The 20,199-nt window shown below is 44.0% G+C and overlaps 1 protein-coding gene across 1 annotated transcript; it reads right to left on the minus strand.

Moving 5' to 3' along the window:
* Nucleotides 1-1,605: 1,605 nt before the first annotated feature.
* Nucleotides 1,606-19,646, minus strand: IP6K2 (inositol hexakisphosphate kinase 2). The gene is made up of 6 exons (XM_080350782.1): nucleotides 19,561-19,646; nucleotides 8,143-8,441; nucleotides 5,809-6,031; nucleotides 4,823-4,998; nucleotides 3,749-3,924; nucleotides 1,606-2,390 (listed from the first exon to the last, which is right to left on the minus strand). Exons 2-6 carry the CDS (start codon nucleotides 8,342-8,344, stop codon nucleotides 1,893-1,895), a joined length of 1,275 nt encoding a protein of 424 aa, XP_080206908.1. The 5' UTR covers nucleotides 8,345-8,441; nucleotides 19,561-19,646; the 3' UTR covers nucleotides 1,606-1,892.
* Between the last annotated feature and the right edge of the window lie 553 nt (nucleotides 19,647-20,199).

Here is a 20,199-nt window from a genome sequence, read left to right on the forward strand (position 1 = left end):
ATTTGGTTGGAAGAGACCCTCAAGATCATAGAATCCAACCATAACCCAGCCCTGGCACTGCCCCATGTCCTGAGAGCCTCATGTCCATCTGTCCAACCCTCCAGGGATGGTGACTCCAGCACTGCCCTGGGCAGCCTGTTCCAATGCCCCACAGCCCTTTCCAGGAAAATGTTTTTCTGAATATCCGATCTAAACCTCCCCAGCACAACTTGAGGCCATTTCCTCTCATCCTATCAGAACCTCTCCAGTCACTGCCCAAAGCATTTTGCCTCCCCGTGCCAAGAATCACCAGCCCCATGCCACCCCTGGTGCCAGGAGCAGCTCAGGGTCCCTCAGCTGCACCCAGCACCGGAAACTCATGAAACAGCAAAAAATGGCAAGTTAAGGATGGACAAACCCACCTCATGGCGAAATAAATCCTCACCACATTGATACAAAGTAGTGAGGTGGCCACAAGATGTAAAAATGCCGGTTTAATATCGACATTGGTTTGTGCCTGAATGCTGTGAAACAAACAAAAAGGCAATCACAGACTAACGTTCTAAGAGCAAAGGTAAAAAGCCTCTTCAACAAGTCCAAGAGAACATGGGTCAGCCAGCAGAGAGACTTTGATCAGGAGAACTTGATAGCAATAGCTGGGGAATAGGAAACTGAAGCTGCAGGGGATGGCAGAGGGTGACCTCGCAGCACATCTGCAGCCTCCCCAGCACATCCCACCTGTCCCACGGGGAGCCAGACAGGCTGGGGACATGATCCCAGCATCACCCACCTCCCCAAAAATCTTCATTGCTACCTAAACCTGCTGCTTTACCCTGGACAAGCCCAACAAGCAGCAACACTCCCGCACTTAGCGTGGCACTTCCACACTCCCAATGACTCCTGCACAATCCCGATGACTTTCAAGCTTCACCGGGTAGAAATAATCTATCTAAAAATGGTTAAATAAATAAATGGTCCTCTTAAAAGAACAACCAGTGGTTTGGAGTTGCTCCATTACTTAGTTGCTCTCACTTTCAAACACTTCATTCCCATCTCTTTGTCCCAAGGAAGATCTGAAGTGGTTCAAGCTCTGCAGCTCCCCCTCGGTCGCTGCCACTGCAGCTGATTCTGGCGGAGTTTTACACGTTTTTCGCTTGTCTTAGATTAAAAAAATCAACAGCCTCTCTAGAAATGGGTTCCACAGCATGAGATCGAGTTTACAAGATCCTGAAACAGGAAACAGGCTTTTGGAGGTAGAAGTTCTCACTTATCTAAGTCACATCATTCTGGTTGGAAGGGACCTCCAGAGCTCCCATACAAACAATTTGGTTAAGAGAGATTCTCAAGATCATGGAGTCCAACCATAACCCACCCTGGCACTGCCCCATGTCCCTGAGAACCTCATGTCCATCTGTCCAGCCCTCCAGGGATGGTGACTCCAGCACTGCCCTGGGCAGCCTGTTTCAATGCCCAACAGCCCTTTGGGGAAGAAATTGTTCTCAGTATCCCACCTAAACCTTCCCAGTGCAACTGGAGGTTGCTGTTCACATGCTGCTTCTGCATCACACCAGAGAGAACGTGGAGCTTCACCTCTTCCTCGGTCACCAGCAACAACAGAAGCATCACTTACAATGAACAAAAAGAATTTTATTGGAACGTATACACACAGGGATAACAGAGGTATCTGAGTAATCAAATATGGAATGTTTAAGAAAGTTAAAATAAATAAGGATACCAAGTTTTGCCAGTGCTAGGTCCAGCACCAATGGAAGTAAATGCCCTCTGAACAAGTCTGGCTCTGACGGGACCATCCCTGCAGAGCCTGTAGAGATTCCTACCACCAGAAAGTGGCCAATAATTCTGGAATACAAAGAGTCACAATAGTGCTTTCTACTGCTGTGCATCCCCACTGTTTATTCGCTACTTTCGTCTCTTATTTCTTTAATAATATCTATTAAATTCTGAAGTCCAAAAACATAACCCGTGTCTTGGCCCTCATGCACCACGCTATCTTCTCCGTAGTACTTGCAGGTTGTGTGGGCAAAGTCTATCATGCGGACATCGACAGTACTAGCGGTTGGTTTGTAGGCATATGCTCCTGCAGACTCATCCGAAGATTCCTCCGAAAGATCCTCCAAGTCCTCCGGGTCCGAGTCGACAGCGACCTCCTGCCTTTCCTTTCCATCATAAATGATCAGCAAGGAGCTCGAGTAGAAGCGGTAAGACTCCTGCTTCTCCAGGACAGACTTGAGTTCAGTCAGTTTCTTGATAACAGATTCAAAGAGTTCCCTGCGCAGGTATTTGCCATTATGAAAGAACTGGTAAAGTGCTTCTTTAAATCCTTGGACTGAGAGTTTCCTTCCGTGGTATTTGTTCATGAACATCAGCTGGCCAGTGCCTGCCTGGTAGACCTGCACATACAAACACAGAAGAAAAAGAATAATTGAAATTGCTGCTAATAGTGACACAGAGCCTTGAAGGGGGGTGGCAGGAAAGGAAAAAACCCACCAACATGCTACAGAAAGCTTTTACAAGATGAGATACTACTCTCTTAAAACTTTTCTTGCATTGTTACAGAAACTGCAACAACAGACCCAGCAGTGTCTGTGGAACTCAGAAGCACGGAGGAAACGGAAAATTCCTTCAGTTTAGATTTGGGCTTTACCACCACGAATTTAAGAATGAGGAGTTTAAGTGAAACTGGGAAAGCTGCAGCCAAGATCTGCACAGTCAAGCTACAACTTGCACCGCAGCCACTCGCTCAGCTCCTGACCAGCTGCTGCTCCCTGGCACAGCGGCCGATGCACGGAGTGCTGAGCTCTAAGTGACACCAAACACCGAATGGAACCACAGTGTGCCCCAAAATCCTGTGTGTTTAACAACAACGGGTGCTCCTGTGGGAAGATTCCTTCCTACAGGACAGTCCATGAACCACGTAGCTTGGTGATGCCTCAACATCTGGGTCAAGTCAGGACAGAGGGTGCCTCCAGAGTCCCTGTTTTGCAGTGCGGGAACAATGAGCAGGCCCCACTCAGACCCCAGCACACAGGGTCGCGTCCTTTTCTGCCTCGTGCTTTTCTCTGAAGCTAAACAGGGAGCTGAACGTCACACGTGCCAACAGTGGAACAAATCCCAGCAAACACTGCTGGCGTTCCTGGAATCGACCAGACAGGAAGAGAGAGGCTCCAGAAAAGCCTCGAATACAAACAAGTTGTTTCCCATTTGTCACTCTGGGAATACAGAATCAAGTAAACAAAAAACTCAGGTGAAAGTCCAGGCAACTCTATCTCCTTATTTGACCACGAGTCTTATCACATTTACCAAGCCACTTCTTGCCTGCAACACGCCTACCTGAAACAGCGGAAGATCTGTGGCTTTTCCAAGTCTACAAGACAGAACCGATCGCTTCTCAATATTCTGGCAGATCTGCACATGCCTCATGCAAAATGCAGGTACTGGCAGATCCTCCTGCCAGCGGTTTCCTACACCTTCCCAAAACATTAATCCAATCAGTAATTTAACTACGCAATCTTGAACTGCTATCGTGCAGATTGTTTACGCGCTCAGAGAAGTGAAGCACGTGGCAGAGGCTGCTCCTGCAAGCGCTGCCACCTTCAACTGATAAACAACACCCAAAAGCCTCGTTCCCCTCGCTGAAGGAAACGAAGCACAGCGTCCCAAAGACAGCAACATGTGGGCTGACTGCGTAGCTCAAAAAAAATGGCAGAAATGGGTCTATTGCACTCCACAGAAGTGGTTTTGCGCTCACCTGCATGCCGCAGACCCGCACGCCAATGACAGCCGACGTGCTCTGCTGGCACTTGCGGATCTGATTCGCCTTCTTCTCTTCCGACGCGTCGTCCCCGTGCTGGCGGGTCCCCATCTTCAGGTCCAGCACACACGGTACTTCGTATCGAGATGTTAGGTTTTCCAACAAAATGAATTCTGATTAGTTAAGGAACAATCCACACAATGAGGAATACAGGTTTTAAAACCCTCACCGAAGATTTTAGCGTGTCACAGTCTTAACCTTAAGCAGACCCAAAACACAGCCAGTATATAACAGTGAAAAATGACAGTTATATAAACCTGGCATAAAGCAGAGTGGGTATCTAGTTTCAGTTTCACTGTTCTCTAGAGAAGACAGGTGAATTTCCATATTAAGTGGGGAAAAAAGTAGTAACCAGGGACTTGGAGAAATATAATTTGGCACCTGAGGCACAGACATGGAATTATGAGGTATTTCCTGCCTAGCAAGAGGGTTTTTTGTGGGGGGAAGTTAAGAATTTGTGTGCTTCAGTTACCAGTCTAAAATTGTGAAACTTCACACCACCTCTGAAACAGAGAGGTTAAAAACCCTCTTCAGAACATTTGCAGTAAAACAGTTCCAGAGGTATCACGCACTTTACTTGGGTCATTTAATAATCAGCTACAGTGAGCTGGGGAGGATACCAGCCATGAAGTGCTCTCCATCGTTTTCAGCAGTTTAGTAGTCAGAGATGTTCTAGTGACCCATTCGTTGAAACTCCCTCACACGTGAGGAATTTGTTAACCCGATTATACAGATATTGATATTTTTGCAGGATTTATCGGTTGCATCCAAGCCTGCATACAGCAAGATCTCTTTTTTTGGATTAAGCTACCTGAATTTCCTAGCCCAGCTGCTTTATTACATGCTGGAAAAGCCCATGCTTTGGGAAGCAAGGGTAATCCCTTCAAAGTCACCAAATAAATCACGACTTCAGAGCCTCTCTGGATTAAGGCTGTGCTGTACTTTTATCTGGCACGTTCAAGGAATAAAAAGCAAAGCCTGACTCATTCCCTTGTTCCAAGGAAAGGATACTATATTGATTGCGGTGTTTTGCATTTTCCTTCATTCGCTGTAACTGCTGCTGGTGACATTTCATGCTCCAAGGATTGTGGTGTTTAAACTGTGAACTGACGTTTCCTTTTTTCTCTACAGTATAATACAAGACTTCAGATTTCTTCAGCCACTCAAATTCTTCCTCCAATTTGTGACTAGAAAACAGAACAAAGCAGCAAATTAGAGGCCAAGTAGAAAAATAATCACTTTAAAGAGGTTGTCAATGGATTTAACTTTACATTTGTGCACCTTCATTAACAGCCAGCATAAGCTTGATTTTGCTGTCTGTATAACTGGACAAGCAGCCCATCAGTAATATTTAAATCTTGATAAAACTACTTCCATATAAATTAGCTTATAGCCAAATATGTCACAAAACACAGAGTAGCTCTCCTCATATATTCTTTACCAGTGTGAATTACTTCCACAGAAGTAACAGAAGCAGCAGCAATACGCTGTGAGCTCTACCCTTTGTTAAGGTCACTGTTTTTGGCACAATGCATCCCAGTAGTTTACAGTAGGCACAATTAACATATATGAACGAGGGGGAAAACATCACTAAGAGGGATAAAGCAGGATGGCTACACAACTATGCCATATAGAGTAACACCTTTTTTTTCATTTCTATACAACTATTGTGCTTTTGCAGGTTTTATTATTACTATTATTATTATTATTATTATTGTTATTTGCAGAGGCTTCAAAAGTAACACTGGCAAACCTTTTTCAATTGACCACAGCAAAAACATACTGAAAAGACTCAATGTGCTACCAGGCTGAGAACATACTGGTTTCACCACTCAACCTGGTTGTACTGAAGGGGTCAGGAAAAAGAAACAAGAGAAGAAAATGAAAGTAGAAGAGTTCTGGAAAATTCTCTGGAATTCCAGAGACCAGATTGCAATTTGACAGCAAAAGACGTTATGCTTCAACGCTCCACATTCCAGTTCCCCCAACAAACTTACCTTTTCATTTTTTCCTCTTTCCTGTGCTGTCGGACCCACTCCTTAGATATCTTCTCGTTTTCTAACAACATTGTCTTTTTGTTAGTCCATCGTAACAGCTTACTTTTGGGTTCACAGTCAGAATTATCTAAGTTTTCTAAATTATTGTGGTCCCCATTTAATGGATAAGCTATTAGACATAAGTTTCCATCTTCATCCTCTTCAAAGCTCACTGACACCACACCTGAGGAGAGAAAGGACATGGAGAGTCATGAATTGCTGAAGTGACAAATAAGCCTTTTAGAATGCACGATTTTACACTAAGAATATAGCAACTTTTTTTCTCTTACCCTGGTCCTTAGTTTCTATCTCGCCACACGCCAAACCCCATCTGCCAACCTAACAAATATCAAAGGACCTAGACAAAAATAACACCTCACAAAAGACAATTTATCATATTGACAAAACAATGAAGCAAAAGGTTCTTTTCTCTCTCTGATGTGTTCAAGTAAGAATCAAATAATAACAGGAGACAATTTCAATTAATAAAAGTTTTTATTAATTTAAAAAACCTGACTGGTCTGACCCTAAGTGAGATGTAGAACATTTGTTAACATCTTGCAGTGAAAAGTGACCTGCACAAAAAAAAAACCACCCATAGCAAAAGCTTCAAGTCTTGCATGACAGCAAAGCAAAAAGCACTTATCCAAACAAGATTTGGTCAATAGATCCTCAGGGAAAAGGGAAGATGTGCAAGTAGAGCAAAACAAGGAAATTTCACATTACAACAGAAACTAGTCCAAAAGCTTCCACTTCGAATCACCACGTTTAATTACACATTTTCTTCTCCTTTTTGGAATATATTTTATTGATACGGGTTATGCAGCAGTCTTGTGAAATAAATAACAAAAACGCAGTACAAAACAAATCTGTTTGTGGTACAGAAACATGGTGAACTTTGAAAGTAAATTATTTTCTCATCCCTCAAGTCTCTGGAGCACTGCACAGCATTTTGTCTTAGTGGAGCACTCCGAGATGCACTCAGCACTACATTAGCAAGTTTCAGTGGTTAATGAAGCCATAACACTTGTCTGAATTGTTCTCTATTTTATTTTTCAGTCCTCTCTCTTTATTCTCTTATCAGTCTGCACAGTTCTTGCAGCTCATCACTAGGCCAGAGGGGAGAGGTCTCGGCGAGAGACGGGCACTTCTGAGCTGGGCAGGCGGCTCCGAGACCTGCAGTAGCGGGACAGGGAGCGCAGAAGCTCCGAGTGACAGTCCTGCTGCCACAAAGGACAACAGGAAAAAAGGGGACAGCCAGATAGCCAATGGCCTTTGGCTTTATCCTGGAAAAAATAACAGAGATGGACCAAGTGAGGCCCCTTACCCCTAAACCCCTCCCCACATTGCCCAAAAAGCCATATACACTAGTACAATCGTTCTATTACATTTTGAGAAGTGTCATTCAAAGATCACAGTTTTCTTCCAGTCCAACAGAACTTGTAGTCAGACATGTCAAAAAGTCTCTGTAAACAAGCAGGGAGTATTAACTTTGAAACATCTCCTCTGAAGTCTTCCACCAGTTTCACCAACAGTATGCAACGCCCTTATGGTTGTTAAAATCAATGTGCTTTAAAAAGCAACTCCATTCAAAAAAAGTGCTTCAGACATATTATTTATTAATCACCAGGCAGCAGTTGATGGAATAGCAACAAGAAAGAAAAGTGTTTCTGTTAACTAGCACAATGCTTAGGAGAACTGGAATTTCCACTCCTACATAACATCTGACTCAGCCTCATCACGGCTACTTGATCCTTGCCTGCCTAAATGCCATGAATTTTCATTTCCTTAATGGCAGAAACAACACCGCAAATGTTCAACAAGACACCTTACTGACACGTATTCATTGTGATCAAAATGAGAGTCAGAGGAGAAATTCAAAAACAAGAGACCACAAACTAAGCTTACACAAAACACTGTCAACCAATTTTACCCAATCTCCGTAAACAAACATTAAACAAATGGAAAAGAAAAAAAAGAAATCCACAATGAAAGCAGCAGAGAATGATTGAAAACATTCACAAGCTGTTAGCTACTTACCTGTGCCTAAGGGGGATATATGGGCTATCACCAGCAGAGCAGCTCTACTCTAATGCTGTTAGTCAGCCCAAACACCATGGCAGGCATTTCCACCCTGCATCTCCACAGCCTGCCTCAGACAACATCAAAATACATGAAAAGAAAACCCTAAAATCTCTTCCACACAGAAGAGATTTCAGAGATAACAGAGAGCACAGCACACTTGCATTTACAGAAAGAAAAAGCCCAACGTCATCTTAAGGTTTGGTAACTTACCCTCATATTGCGGAGTGAATTTACGCATTTCTGTTGGGAGAGTCTCATAGAACTGGTGTTCTCTCTGAATAAGGGGTTTACAGATGGTCTTGTCATTAAACCGGAGGACACAGGAGTGTCCTCCGACCTGGTGGACAAAAGGCTCCAGCAGGACTCCCTTGGAATAGTGGTCCACTTCCATAGCTCCAAATGCTGGGCTCATCCTTGTAGCACATTAGACAGAAGGCGGCGACAGTAGTGAAGGCAGTTCAGAGCCAGAAGCCTCCGAGACCTGAAGGTTTTTATTCCGATACAAGAGTCTGTTAAAACAAACACAAGAGAGCGTCTGGCCGTCAGTTAGCAGAGAGCCGCTGGGACGCGGTGCCGCTGGCAAAGCCGGCGGCGAAGGCTCCTCGGAGCCGAGAGAGGCGGAGCTGCCACCGCTGCCGCCGCGGGACTGCGGGCGCGCTCGGGGGGCAGCCGGACAGCACCGCCGCGGCCCCGCCCTTCGACGCATCGCAGCCAATGGGAGTCACCGCGGGGCGGGGCGTGAGCGGAGTGGGGCGGGGCCAACACCCCCGCGGGAGAGTCGCCCCGCCCTGCGTGGTCGCGCATGCGCAGCGGCGGCGCTGGGCAGAGGGTGAGCTGGGATAAAGTCCTGGTGCCTTTTTTGTTTTCCTTTTTTAAATTAAAACCCACTGACGATAAGTCTTGACCGAGTTCTACTTCAAGTAACACCTAACGCCCTCCAGCGTACCGTCCCGGAGCCAGACGGATGAGCATTCCCAGCGATCCCTCCCTCCCCGACACTACACGGTTCTAACCCAGCACACCCCAGAGAAATTCCCAATTAAATCGAGTTACGATTTCTCCCCTCCAGACAACGACAGCAGCCACGAAAACCTGCTCAAGTCCAGGCTGGGCAGTTATTTCACTACTTTACTCACAACAACATCTCAGATATTTAAAATATTTAATAAATGCTAACTTTTCACATGGAAAACAATACTAATAAGCTATTTTCCAAAACCTTAATTTTGCATAAATGTAGCAGAAGGCAAGAGTATTTTGTGCCACCTGCATCCCAAGGGTGTGCTACTGTACCCTGTGACTACACACTGCTCTGTTCTGGGCAGCCTCTAGTTTCATCCAACTTGCACTTCAATGCACAATTAAAAGAGCAAAGGTAAAAAACCCAAAACCATGACTGTCCCTGGTCTGGACATTCCAGTAAATTTTTAAGTCGAGTTGCTCTAATTTTAGACCTGAGCTTTAATCATTAACTTTTTGAAGCTACAAACAACCTCGTACTTATTTTGTCTGAAGATCATTACACGAACAATAATGCACTTAATTCAAAGAGACTACATAGTGTTCTAGGTCACAGGGCTATTTTTATTTGTCCTCCTTAGATATCTAACAGCTTTACATTAACTGGAAATGCAGAGACCTGTGGGCTTAACGCAGCAGCACTAACAGGACTATGGACGCCTACGGCATGGGCTGTACGAGAGGGCAGCGAGGGAATTAAATGAGGCTGCTCAAAGAAACAACAGATCAATCAGTTGAACTCCAGCTCCTGGAATGTTTACTGCACCTAAGGATAACAGATCAATAGAGTTTTACTCAGTGCACACCAGTTAACTTTGTTTTCTTTAAAAAAAAAAAAAAAAGTACCATCTTTTTTTTGTTTGTTTGTTTTAAATGAATTATTTAATACAGAGAACAAAACCCAGGCCCTCTCTGCAAGATTATGTAAAATTTAATCTGGAATCGTATTACCTAAAACCAATACTATCTTCTGATAATGTATTTATACTTTAAGATGAAAACAAAATCAGCCAACTTCCCATTTCTGTTTGTACTACTTTCCTGGTATTTCTCATACTGTGGGGACTGAAGTTTCTCATCTACCTCAACAACTTGTCAACTTGGAGACACACAGACAAAAGCCTCTCAGTTCCACTCTGGCCACAAGCCATGTTCAAAAACCTGTTTAACTACAGCCAAGCTGAGCACCATCACATGTGAACATCCATGTGTGTCCCCAGGCCTGACCTCTGTCACTGGCCAGCCCAGCTCCGCAGGTGCCACAGTCAGAAGGTGGCAGTGTGAGTGCTCTGGAGTCACCAATCTGCTCCCTGCCACCCACTCCATGCAGGGCCAAGTGGTTTTAAAGTCCCAAGAGTTTCCATTAGGATCTCCTAGAGCCAACAACACCTCCAGTCTTCTGGAATTTCCCAGGGAAAGCCAAAAGTCTGCTGGCTTTCCCTGGGAAGCACAGTTACGTTTGCACGAGATCCTGTGGTGACAGAGCTTGACACTGGCACAGCCACTTTTAACAGCATCATGGTACCTCAGCATCACAAGAGCCACTCTTTCCAAGATAGCATTACCATCCTGTGGCCGCCTTCCTAATTACCCCAATGTAGGGACATTGATCAGCAGCTGCAGTGATTCAAACTGAGAAAGTACCTTGCAACATCCCTCAAACTCAAACACATAGTTAGTCCAAGTCCTGCTGCATCAGGGTTGCATCAGGAGTTAAGCCTTGTAGATGTTTACGCTAGAGAAATTGCTGTCTAGCAAAAGGCATCTTCAGGGAGCTCATTAGTAGCAGCTCAGCTTGTTTGCTTTCATATATTCCCAAGTATTCTGGACAACGCTTGCACGCGGTGCACCACGTTCACTCGGCAATGGAACTGGCAAGCACAGAGTGGGACAGGACTACACCAGCGACTTCACCGCTTCCTGAAAAAGTAACATCTGGCAGCACATCATGCAGTTTAACTTCCCACCCAAGGGATAACAAAGCAAGTTTTTTATAGCTCTGATATAATAAAACTATCAGTTATGAAATATCGAGGCAGGGTTATCTTCTGTAGTATGTGTCCCTGCTGAAAAAGCTGTTTTAATACAGCTATGCAATATAAAACAGTGTGCATGAGGACTGTTGAACAGTGGGAGCAAGTAGCTCCTTGCTATAAAGCCTTGAACTAAATCCCTTATTTGTGCAAAGCACGTACTGATTTCTTATCAACCCATAACGCATATGATTTGAACAAAGCAACAGTGCTCCAGAAAGCAGCAGCAAGCTTGTACAATCAGTAATTTAGATTTTAATGAATTCAGGTTTTAGTTTGCACTTTGAACACTTAATATAGTTTAGCTTTTCAAGACAAGCAGCACTGTATCTAATAAATTCGGTTTGCTTTCATCCAATGAAGTTCTTCTCACTCGCAAAAAAATTTTGAGTAAGATCTTAAAAGTTTATTTCTGCAGCACACTTTAACATTAGTGCCACAATCAATCAGGATTTGTTTGTCATTTTGGCTCTACTTACTATTGGGAATCTTGCCACTCAGGACCTGGAGCACAATTGTAACGCCCGTCAGAAATGCTCTGCACTTTTTCCTTTATAAAAATACCTTACTTCCATAAACAATCACACAAGTCTGTCAAATTGTTTGCACTTCCTTAGAAATAAAAACTCTGACCCAAGACCAGCACCTTCACGTGGCATTGATGCTGAGCAGCACAAGCACAATGCAGTTCTTCGCTGCCTTTCTTCCCATTCTATACCCAGCTTGTTTTCAATGCTCTTTGGTCAAAAAAGAGCATAGAACAGCTGTTTTTAGGCAGTTTTCCCAGATACCAAATGCAGGCTCAGCGTACTCTGCCCTTTTACTCCTACGTGCTTTTAAGTGCCTTTGGCCAAGATATTTTGTTCAAAGGACACATCAGCCAAAAAAAGCAGATGTACTGTTCCTTCACATGGCAAGCATTTTAAAAGAAAAATCTGACATAACTGGGAGGAAGCAAATAAAAACTTGTCTAGACACAGCAACAGCTTGAGCAGTGTCATTCTTACAGTAAGCAGCAAAAGATGTTTAAAACCTAAACCTGTGAAACAGAAGTGACATGTACACACCTCTTATTCTCATTCACATGTGACAAAGACCATTTAAAAAAATATCACAATGAACTGATGTTTTCAGACTTTTAATATTAATCTCAGTTGACAGCATTCTTTGGAAGGTATTACAGATTCTCAGCTTAGTCCCGTACATAATGGCATTAATGAACACATCCTCTGGAAACCGCAGCTCTCAATTAAGCAGCAGCTCCTTCCTTCATAAGAACCTCAAAAATAACACTTCTTCCCAAAACTTCATAACAGCACAATTACTGATGTAGATCTGCCCTCCCAACCTATCTGTTAAAATTGGGTTATCTCAAGTGCAGACTTTTTACTTTGAGTAGTCAGTACCTGCAGCTCCAAATAACCATAAATCAGCTTTACAGAGACAGAAATAGCAAGGCAAAGCTTTCTGCCATCCTTTCCTCAGGTCCCGGGGTTGTGGAAAGGGGAAGGGACACTGTAACCCCACTGAACCAGACAAAGCTGAGCCCAAACAGGAGGAGGGGAAAAAAAAGCATTAGTGACCCATTAGAGAAGCCAAAGAAAAAGCTGCTTCAAGCAGAAGAATACTCAGGAAGAAATTTGTTATTAATATCAGCTAAGAAAGGACATAGGAAGATGCAAACACCAATGTGGGAAGTGCATGGTAAGTTTGTGAGAGCCCAGCACCTGTTTTGAGCACAGAACTGAAAAGGTGCCTCGGGTCTGAGTTTGTAAGTCATTACAATGCTCAAAGGGAATGACCCTTCATGACTGAAGCAGAATAAACACATTTTAAGAACCTACAATACGCTTGTCAAGCTGGAATATTTACAGGAATTTTACAAGTCCTTATGTGACCCAACAACAATTTAAGAAAGTTCCATGCTCTGTGCCACAGCTCATCTATCACGGGCACACGACAAGGCAAACACAGCTGAAATAGTGTTTAGATTTTTTTAAAAAAAAATTGTTCCAACAATTTTGTAAGCATTTAACAGCTTAACATACCACTTTTTGTAAAGAGGGAATCAGGTCTACCCAGTAGAAATTTTGTCTATAATACACAAAGGAAAGACAATGCACAGAGATGCTGATGAATGTAAAAAAGTGTACTTTTTCAGCATAAAACCTTTTTTTTTTTGGGAAATAGCAACATTTTCCCGCTATCTCCTTTGACTTTCTAAACACTGACCTCTAGTTTTGTCTTCCTTTAAATATAACCCAAACGCAGCAAGAGTTACTATGAGAAATAAACACTGCTACACAGGTTAAGACATGCACTTATACCTGTAAACTTAAGCCCACAGCTGCAGAGCCACCTCTTGTAGCAAATATCTGAAAGATTTTTGAATACAACTTTAACAGACGATATTAAGAGTTATAGAACACTGATATATCTAAGCATAACATATTAAGGGAACAAACTAGAAAAAAAGAGTTGCATAATGTTCTATTATTGTTCTTCATGCACAATCATTATCTCTATCTCTTCCAAACCAGCTCTACTTTACTAGGAGAAATCTTCTTCCCCAGACCTTTTGGCTGGAAAAGCAAAGCAGGCACCAAGGTGGTCTCCAAGAGCTTCTAGATTTTCTCAACTGAAGCTGCATAGAAACCCTCAGCAGGACCTTCTTAAACCTCAGCGAGGAGGTTATGTGCTCAGTACAATTCAAATTTCAACCTCCCAAAAAGCAACAGCTTTCAGCTTTCCCTATGCCATCTGTAATTTGTAAGCTTAACAACTACATATACAAAGCTCTGGAGAAATGCCAGAGTTTTACTTCTTAAGTAAAGCTATTTTGTCTCCCTAGAACCAAAATAAAGCTAAGTTACAGGTTACTAAGCATATTCAGCCAGAAAAGAGCATGCAATTCTGACCCATGCAGTTTTTCTAGGGATTGTGTAATTTAAGAACGAGCCTCTTTTCCAAGTGAAAATGCCATGGAAACTAAGAAACCTGAACCACCAAAACTAAGCTACTTAAACTTCCTATTTAGAAATGGATCCATCTTAAAAGAGTATTCTGTCACCAGCAGCTAAAACCACTAGTTGCTATAAAAAGACAATACTGGCCTTTGTCGTGGAGAAACCAAAATAGCATTCAGCCTCTAATCTTCTGAAAATATGACAGCAAGAGCTAAATTCTGTGGATTACATACACGAAAGTGTTATTCAAGATACCAAAACCCGCCAGAAATTCCAGCAATTAGATTAAAATAAATCCAAGGCTATGCCTTGGTCATTACCATGAATTTAGCAGACTGGGAACTGTATTTCTAGTCACTCAATAAAAGAACACGGTATCTTTGTGACACCCTTGTGTTGTGAGCAATTTACCACATATGAGAATTTGCTCAAGAGGACACCTGTCCAGTCCTGTTCAAAGGTCACATTCACTGAACTGCACAAAGATTTTCTCCACCTGTATTCCGTTCAGAAGTCTCAATCCCTAATACTTTTTTAAACAAGAAGCACAAGCAACCCACAGGACAAGATTGTTAAATTTAAGCTTAGATGTCCAAATCCTGCAATCCGGTCTAACTCCTTCAGCAAAAATTTCCAGAGGAGCACAAAGCAAAGATCATCTATAAAGAAACTGTTACAGGAAGAATAGTGCCCAAAACGCAGTCCCATATTTCATACATCCCACGTATGTGTATACTCATCTATACTATCAATCTACTTCACATGAAGACGTTTGGTCCCTTTTTGTAGAAAAGGGTCAAAAAGTAGCTCAGATAGTCAGACAGCCCATACACATTTTTAACTATGTTCTTGAAGTGTAGGTTCCAAGATTTCTGACGATCATGAGAGAGTTTTTGCTCCAGAACAGCTCAAGTTCATTATATGCATTTAAGATATCTTTTTAAAATAGTATTTATGTTTCAAAACATTTCAAACTACTGAAAGCACATCTCAAATCAGGTAACACAACCCAGACTTGCATCTTAAAGGAAAGAGTTTATATGATTCAGTGACCTCTACATGCTCTTTCCCTCAAAAGTTACGAAAATAACTGGGTCCTAAGACCTTGAACATATAGTTCCTTTTAGGATTACTGAGCAATTATAGAAGTTCAAACCCCCAAAATACAAAAGAATAATTTCACTGTGCTTCTTGCTAAACTGCAGCAGATTGGACATAAGCAAGTGAAGACAGGAGAAGAGCCTTACAAGACTCTGATGTGACAAAACAAAATCGAGAAGGAAGTCATGGACGTTTCCTCAGTAAATGTAACTCATTTTAAACATAGTTTCTCCCTAGTAGAATGGACAAGGACCTTTTGTACAAACACACATGCACGGTACTTCAAAAATGCCTTTTTTTTTTAATGTTTACGTATTTCATGTTTCATCTTTCAGTGATCTCATAGTACACCATCTGTGGCCAATTATAGGCTCACCATAATAATCAGTGTCAAATAATTAATCTGTTTTAATCTCATACAGTTTACATATTCAAACAGCAGTGCAAAACACTTGAAAAAAATCCTTTCAATTTCAGTAACCTATTAAAGGAAGCTTTTGCAGGAGCTTGGCTGTATTGCTCTCATCGCCCCTGCAGACTGAAATATGTTTAATGATATAAAAGAGCCAGTTTCATTAGCCCAGGTAAAGAGACACAACTACAGTAGCTCTTTCCTTTAAACGCATCTGTTGCCTTATAGGCAATTTTTATAGCAGCCAGCGACCTCACAGCATAAGGAAGTGTGGTTTGCACAAGTGTCTTCAAAGAGAGACCATCACTAACCAAAAGCGAAGACTCAGACAGAGTGACTGTCAAAAACCCATTTTCTCTTCAAAAACCGGCAAAATAGCACTGCAATCCACACTGTGCTCATGTTGCAATTCTGTATTTCTAAAAACCAGCATACTGTCAGGGAAGAAAAAAAAAGTCAGGCTTATGAAAGATCATTTTATTTTTTGGAAGCAAACTGTGCATAGTGATGTTAAATCACTGTTTGTACTTTAAAACAAGAAATCACCATCCAGCATTTACATTTAAACATGAGAAATGTTTTGTTTCAACAGACATGGAAGACAGTGCTCCTCTCAGCACACAAATGAGCTCCATCAGCATTTCCTTCATTTCTCCTCACTCCTGAGGGACCGCTTGTTTCCATGAATTCTGAAATGATTCTCCAAAAACATCTTGTTCCTTCCCCATCTAGAACTATCCCCTCAACTTTAGTATTCACAGATGTCTCTTCAGAAAACTGACTGGTTATATTAAGCCAGATCCAATTTTTTTCCCGAATTAGCTTGAGCAGATTCCCAGTTGTAACGCTAGTTATTTCAGTATGAGCACATCATCCATCATCCTCCTATCTTCAGTTAAATTGAATCAATCTTCTAAAGGAGCTAACACCTCAGACACATCACCATGATGCTCATCATGTCAGCGGTTTCACTCCTCACCTTTCTAACAAGGAACTACATTAATCTAATTCATGTCACTGGAAAAAAAAAATCAACTGCCCTCACATTCTTCCTATATATCCAAAACGTTCTTCTGGAAATAGATGTGAAAAAGGAAAAAAGCAAATGTAATCTTCAATAAGCATAAAATTAGGCAGCACTCACAATTCCTGATAAAGTTTCTGCATTACAGCACTGCACAGCTATTCAGATATGCTCAGAGCCCTCTGTCTTCAAGAAAATAAAACCAACATTTTTTGCTGTGCTTATTCCAATACAGATTTCAGCATAAACCCCCCAGACTCTTGCTGCTTCTAAGTGTGATTTTCTGTGAAAAACTGGGCACTGTTTCCAACCATCTCCAACAGACAAGCTTCCATATGCACCAGACCCAGAGTCATCAAAGGCTGCAGATTGAATATCTGATAACAGCAGAGCAAGAGTACTTTCTGTACCTATTAGAAAGATCATGATTACCTTATTCTAACACAGCCCATCTTCCTGAGACACAGTCAGGGCTTCAAAGACTTAGCGCTATACAATTCAAGCAGCTGCAAAGGCTTTCATTGATGATTTCAAGCTCCTAAACACCCAATTAAACACAACCAATGTTAGACCTTCATCTGAATAAACAATTTTCCTTCCATTATGTCTGCAGTATTCCAGACTTTGCAGGAGAAATTTCTAGCTACTTACAGTGCATGATATTGTGTCACACAGCTTTTTGCAAAAAAAGGGGAAAGAAAGAATTATTTTGAAACAAAACCGTTATTATTAAAGGTCCAAAATAATATTCTAATGAGATATTTCTAACAAAAGCTACAGAAACACATATCTGCAATTATACCTTATAACTCTAAAATGTAACCTCTTAATATCTGAAAGCCATCCCTATATTGTTTCAAAGATACAATAACCTTGCACAAGACAGAAAGCCAGATAAAAGAATTAGCGAGAGAGGAAAAATCCTCTCCCCGCAATGGAAAATTTTCATCTCTTCAAGCAAGACACAGAGATGCTCAGCCGGACCTGCGTTGCCTGGAGACCAACCGCAGCTTCTTGCCAACAGGGATGAGCCAAGCATCAAATTCAACAACTGATAAGCGGATGAACTGAATGAGAGGCAGCAAGTTTTTCCACACACCAGTGTAAAAACCTGATAGCTTCCAGATAACGGTTCTAGCCCATGCTTGCTAGACACACAAGAATCATTATGGATATAAAATATCAGTCTAATCTTCAAACACCACAGTTTAGCTCTTACTCCCACACGTCTGGGTGCAGTAGACTGCATTTGAGTCAAAATTTTTAGGCGCAACCCAATTTCTGCCCTTCCAATCTTTTGATGCCTTATCCAAACTTTTGGAATATGTTCCTACCCATTACACAAGTTCTGTGTTCAAACATTGGTGTAGAAATATTAAGGAAACCAACAGACTAGATCAAAAAGGAAGAAGCTCCACCTTGCTTTGGCATTATAAAGCACATCAAATCATGCTTCACTTCACAACCCTGCCTTTGCCCCTGGCCCCTCTCAGCAAAGCGCAGGTCCCTGGGCAGGACAGCATCAGAAGCATTATCAAGGAGACACTTGTTTTGCCTTTTCTGGATCTGGAACTGCTCCCCAGCTCCCGGAGAAACACCTCAGCTGCCTCCCCATTTCCAAACACCGCCAGATGAGAATCACGAAAAACGAGTGACATTTAATACCAGTTACTCCAGAACTCGCCCAGACCTTATCTAATTCAATCTACTAAAAGCGCTCAGATAGTAAAGAATTAAAGATTTTAAAGGGTAACTATTTAATTGATCCTATAGAACCCCTTATCACCAAGTGTCAAATCTGAACTGCTGTGCTCACACTTCAGTTACATGTTGAGTAATGATCAATAACACACCAGCTGGCTGAAAAGTTAAACCTAACTCACATTAACTTTGTTACAGAGCTAAATATTAAAGCAAAATTTCTAATTACAATATTTGATACAGAACTGCCCTCATACACATTCATGAGTCTAAAAAGCATGCAGGCACTAGATGCATTAACACCTGAATATGTGGCACACATAAGGCACTCTGTCAAAAAAACCAAAAGACAGGCCAGAAGGAGAGGGCAATTAAATTCCAGCATATACGAGGAAAGGTATCAGTGTTAAACACGAGTACTTTTCACAGTGGAATTAAGGCCAAGGACATATCAGGGCGTAACTACTAACAGGCTGTTATTCTATCAACAACGATAACATTTATTTTCTTAAGCAGTATTCCAAAGCCTCAACGGTAAGTGGTTTTGTTTAACAGTCTGAGGGCCGCAAGCCACGTTAACAAGGTATTATAAATCTGTGATGCTCAAAACAGCTCGTAACAAGACATCACCCAGTATTTCCGTTTTACACAGAAAAAGGGTATTTGCGAGCAGCTCATCCAGTGACGCAACACCTCCCCGGCACTGCTGCCATTCTGTAATGAACCGTGTGTGCAACAGCCGCCAAACCTGCAGCACATCCATCACCCGGGCAAGACGGAAAACCGACGTCTTATGATTCAGAAGAACTGCTGAGTAACAGGGAACCAACAGCTCCGGGGTCACGCAGACACGCAAAACCGCAGCGCTGCGACCTCCGGGCTGAGCTGCCCGAGGCCTCCAGGCCCGGTGACCCTCCCGCCGCCCCACACGGCCCGCGGGGGCGGGCAGGACCCGGCAGGGAGCGCGATGCGAACACGGATGCTCCGTGAGCGGTGCTGCCCTACCCGTCCCCGGGGCAAACCCGCATCCCGGGTGACACCGGGCCCCGCTGCCTCCCCGCTGCGGGGAACCAGGGCAGCGCCCTCCCCCGCCCGCTGAGCCCGCCAAGGCCCCTCCTCCCGCCCGAAGCTCCGCCGAGCATCCCCAGCGGGACGCCGGGCAGCCGCCCCCCCCGCCGCTCCGGGCACCGACCTCCCGCGGCGGGCGGGGCCGGGGCCTGCACAGGGAGGGCTCCCCCGCGACTCACACGCCAACGGCAGCCCCGGCCACCCGCTCAGAGCCGAGGGAGGGGGAAGGGCCGGAAATGGGTTCGCTGAGAGGCCGCGCGGGGCGGCCGGCAGGCCCGGGGAGCGGCGGGACGGACCCGTTACCTGATGTCAGGCCGGCACCAGCCGCGGCTTCGCCTCTTTTGTTCCTCAGGAATCAAGATGGCGGCGCGGCGCGGGGCCGACCCGCCTCCGCCCCAGCGCGCCCCGCCTGCTCCGCCTTCCTATTGGCTGGGCCCGCACCGCCGCGCGCTGATTGGTCGGCCGCCAGCGCCGCTGTTGCTAGGGGAGCCGCGGCGGGCGGAGGTGCCGCAGGCCCGGGAGCCGGCCGTGCATCCCGGCCTGGCCGCCCGCTCCTGCCGCGGGGAGCCGGTGATGGCCGGCCCGGGAGGGCCTCCTCTGTGAGGAGAACCACGGGACGTGGCCTCCACTTTTGTGAGGCGAACGTCTCCGCCAGAGCCGTCCCAGCCGAGCACCCTGGTGTCCCCCCGCCCCGTGCAGGATGGGTTCGGTTTCCTCTTCCTTAATGATCTTTGGAGCTGTTTGTGCCTCCTGGTCTCGCAGCCACAGACGGGGCTCTCGTTAACTTTGCCCACCGGAAAGCAGTTAGTTGGTGTGCAAGGTGTGCTGTTAGCTCGGACACAACTGCAAGGAGCCATTGAAGAGAAATGTTGTTGTTACAAAACTTGGTAGCTGGTGCCAGACCCCAGCCGGGGCGGGAAGGACCGAGAGACGTCTGACCAT

Source organism: Nesoenas mayeri, assembly GCF_963082525.1.
Source record: "Nesoenas mayeri genome assembly, chromosome: 10".
In the NCBI taxonomy this organism is placed as follows: domain Eukaryota; kingdom Metazoa; phylum Chordata; class Aves; order Columbiformes; family Columbidae; genus Nesoenas; species Nesoenas mayeri.

What these genes read in the sequence shown, in the direction of transcription:
- IP6K2 (XM_080350782.1), bottom strand. Translation starts at nt 8,344, where the DNA reads ATGAGCCCAGCATTTGGAGCTATGGAAGTGGACCACTATTCCAAGGGA. An exon ending in AAAGAGGAAAAAATGAAAAG is followed by an intron (nt 4,999 to 5,808) that starts GTAAGTTTGTTG and finishes TCTGTTTTCTAG; the next exon opens with TCACAAATTGGAGGAAGAAT. An exon ending in AAAACACCGCAATCAATATA is followed by an intron (nt 3,925 to 4,822) that starts GTATCCTTTCCT and finishes TTAACTAATCAG; the next exon opens with AATTCATTTTGTTGGAAAAC.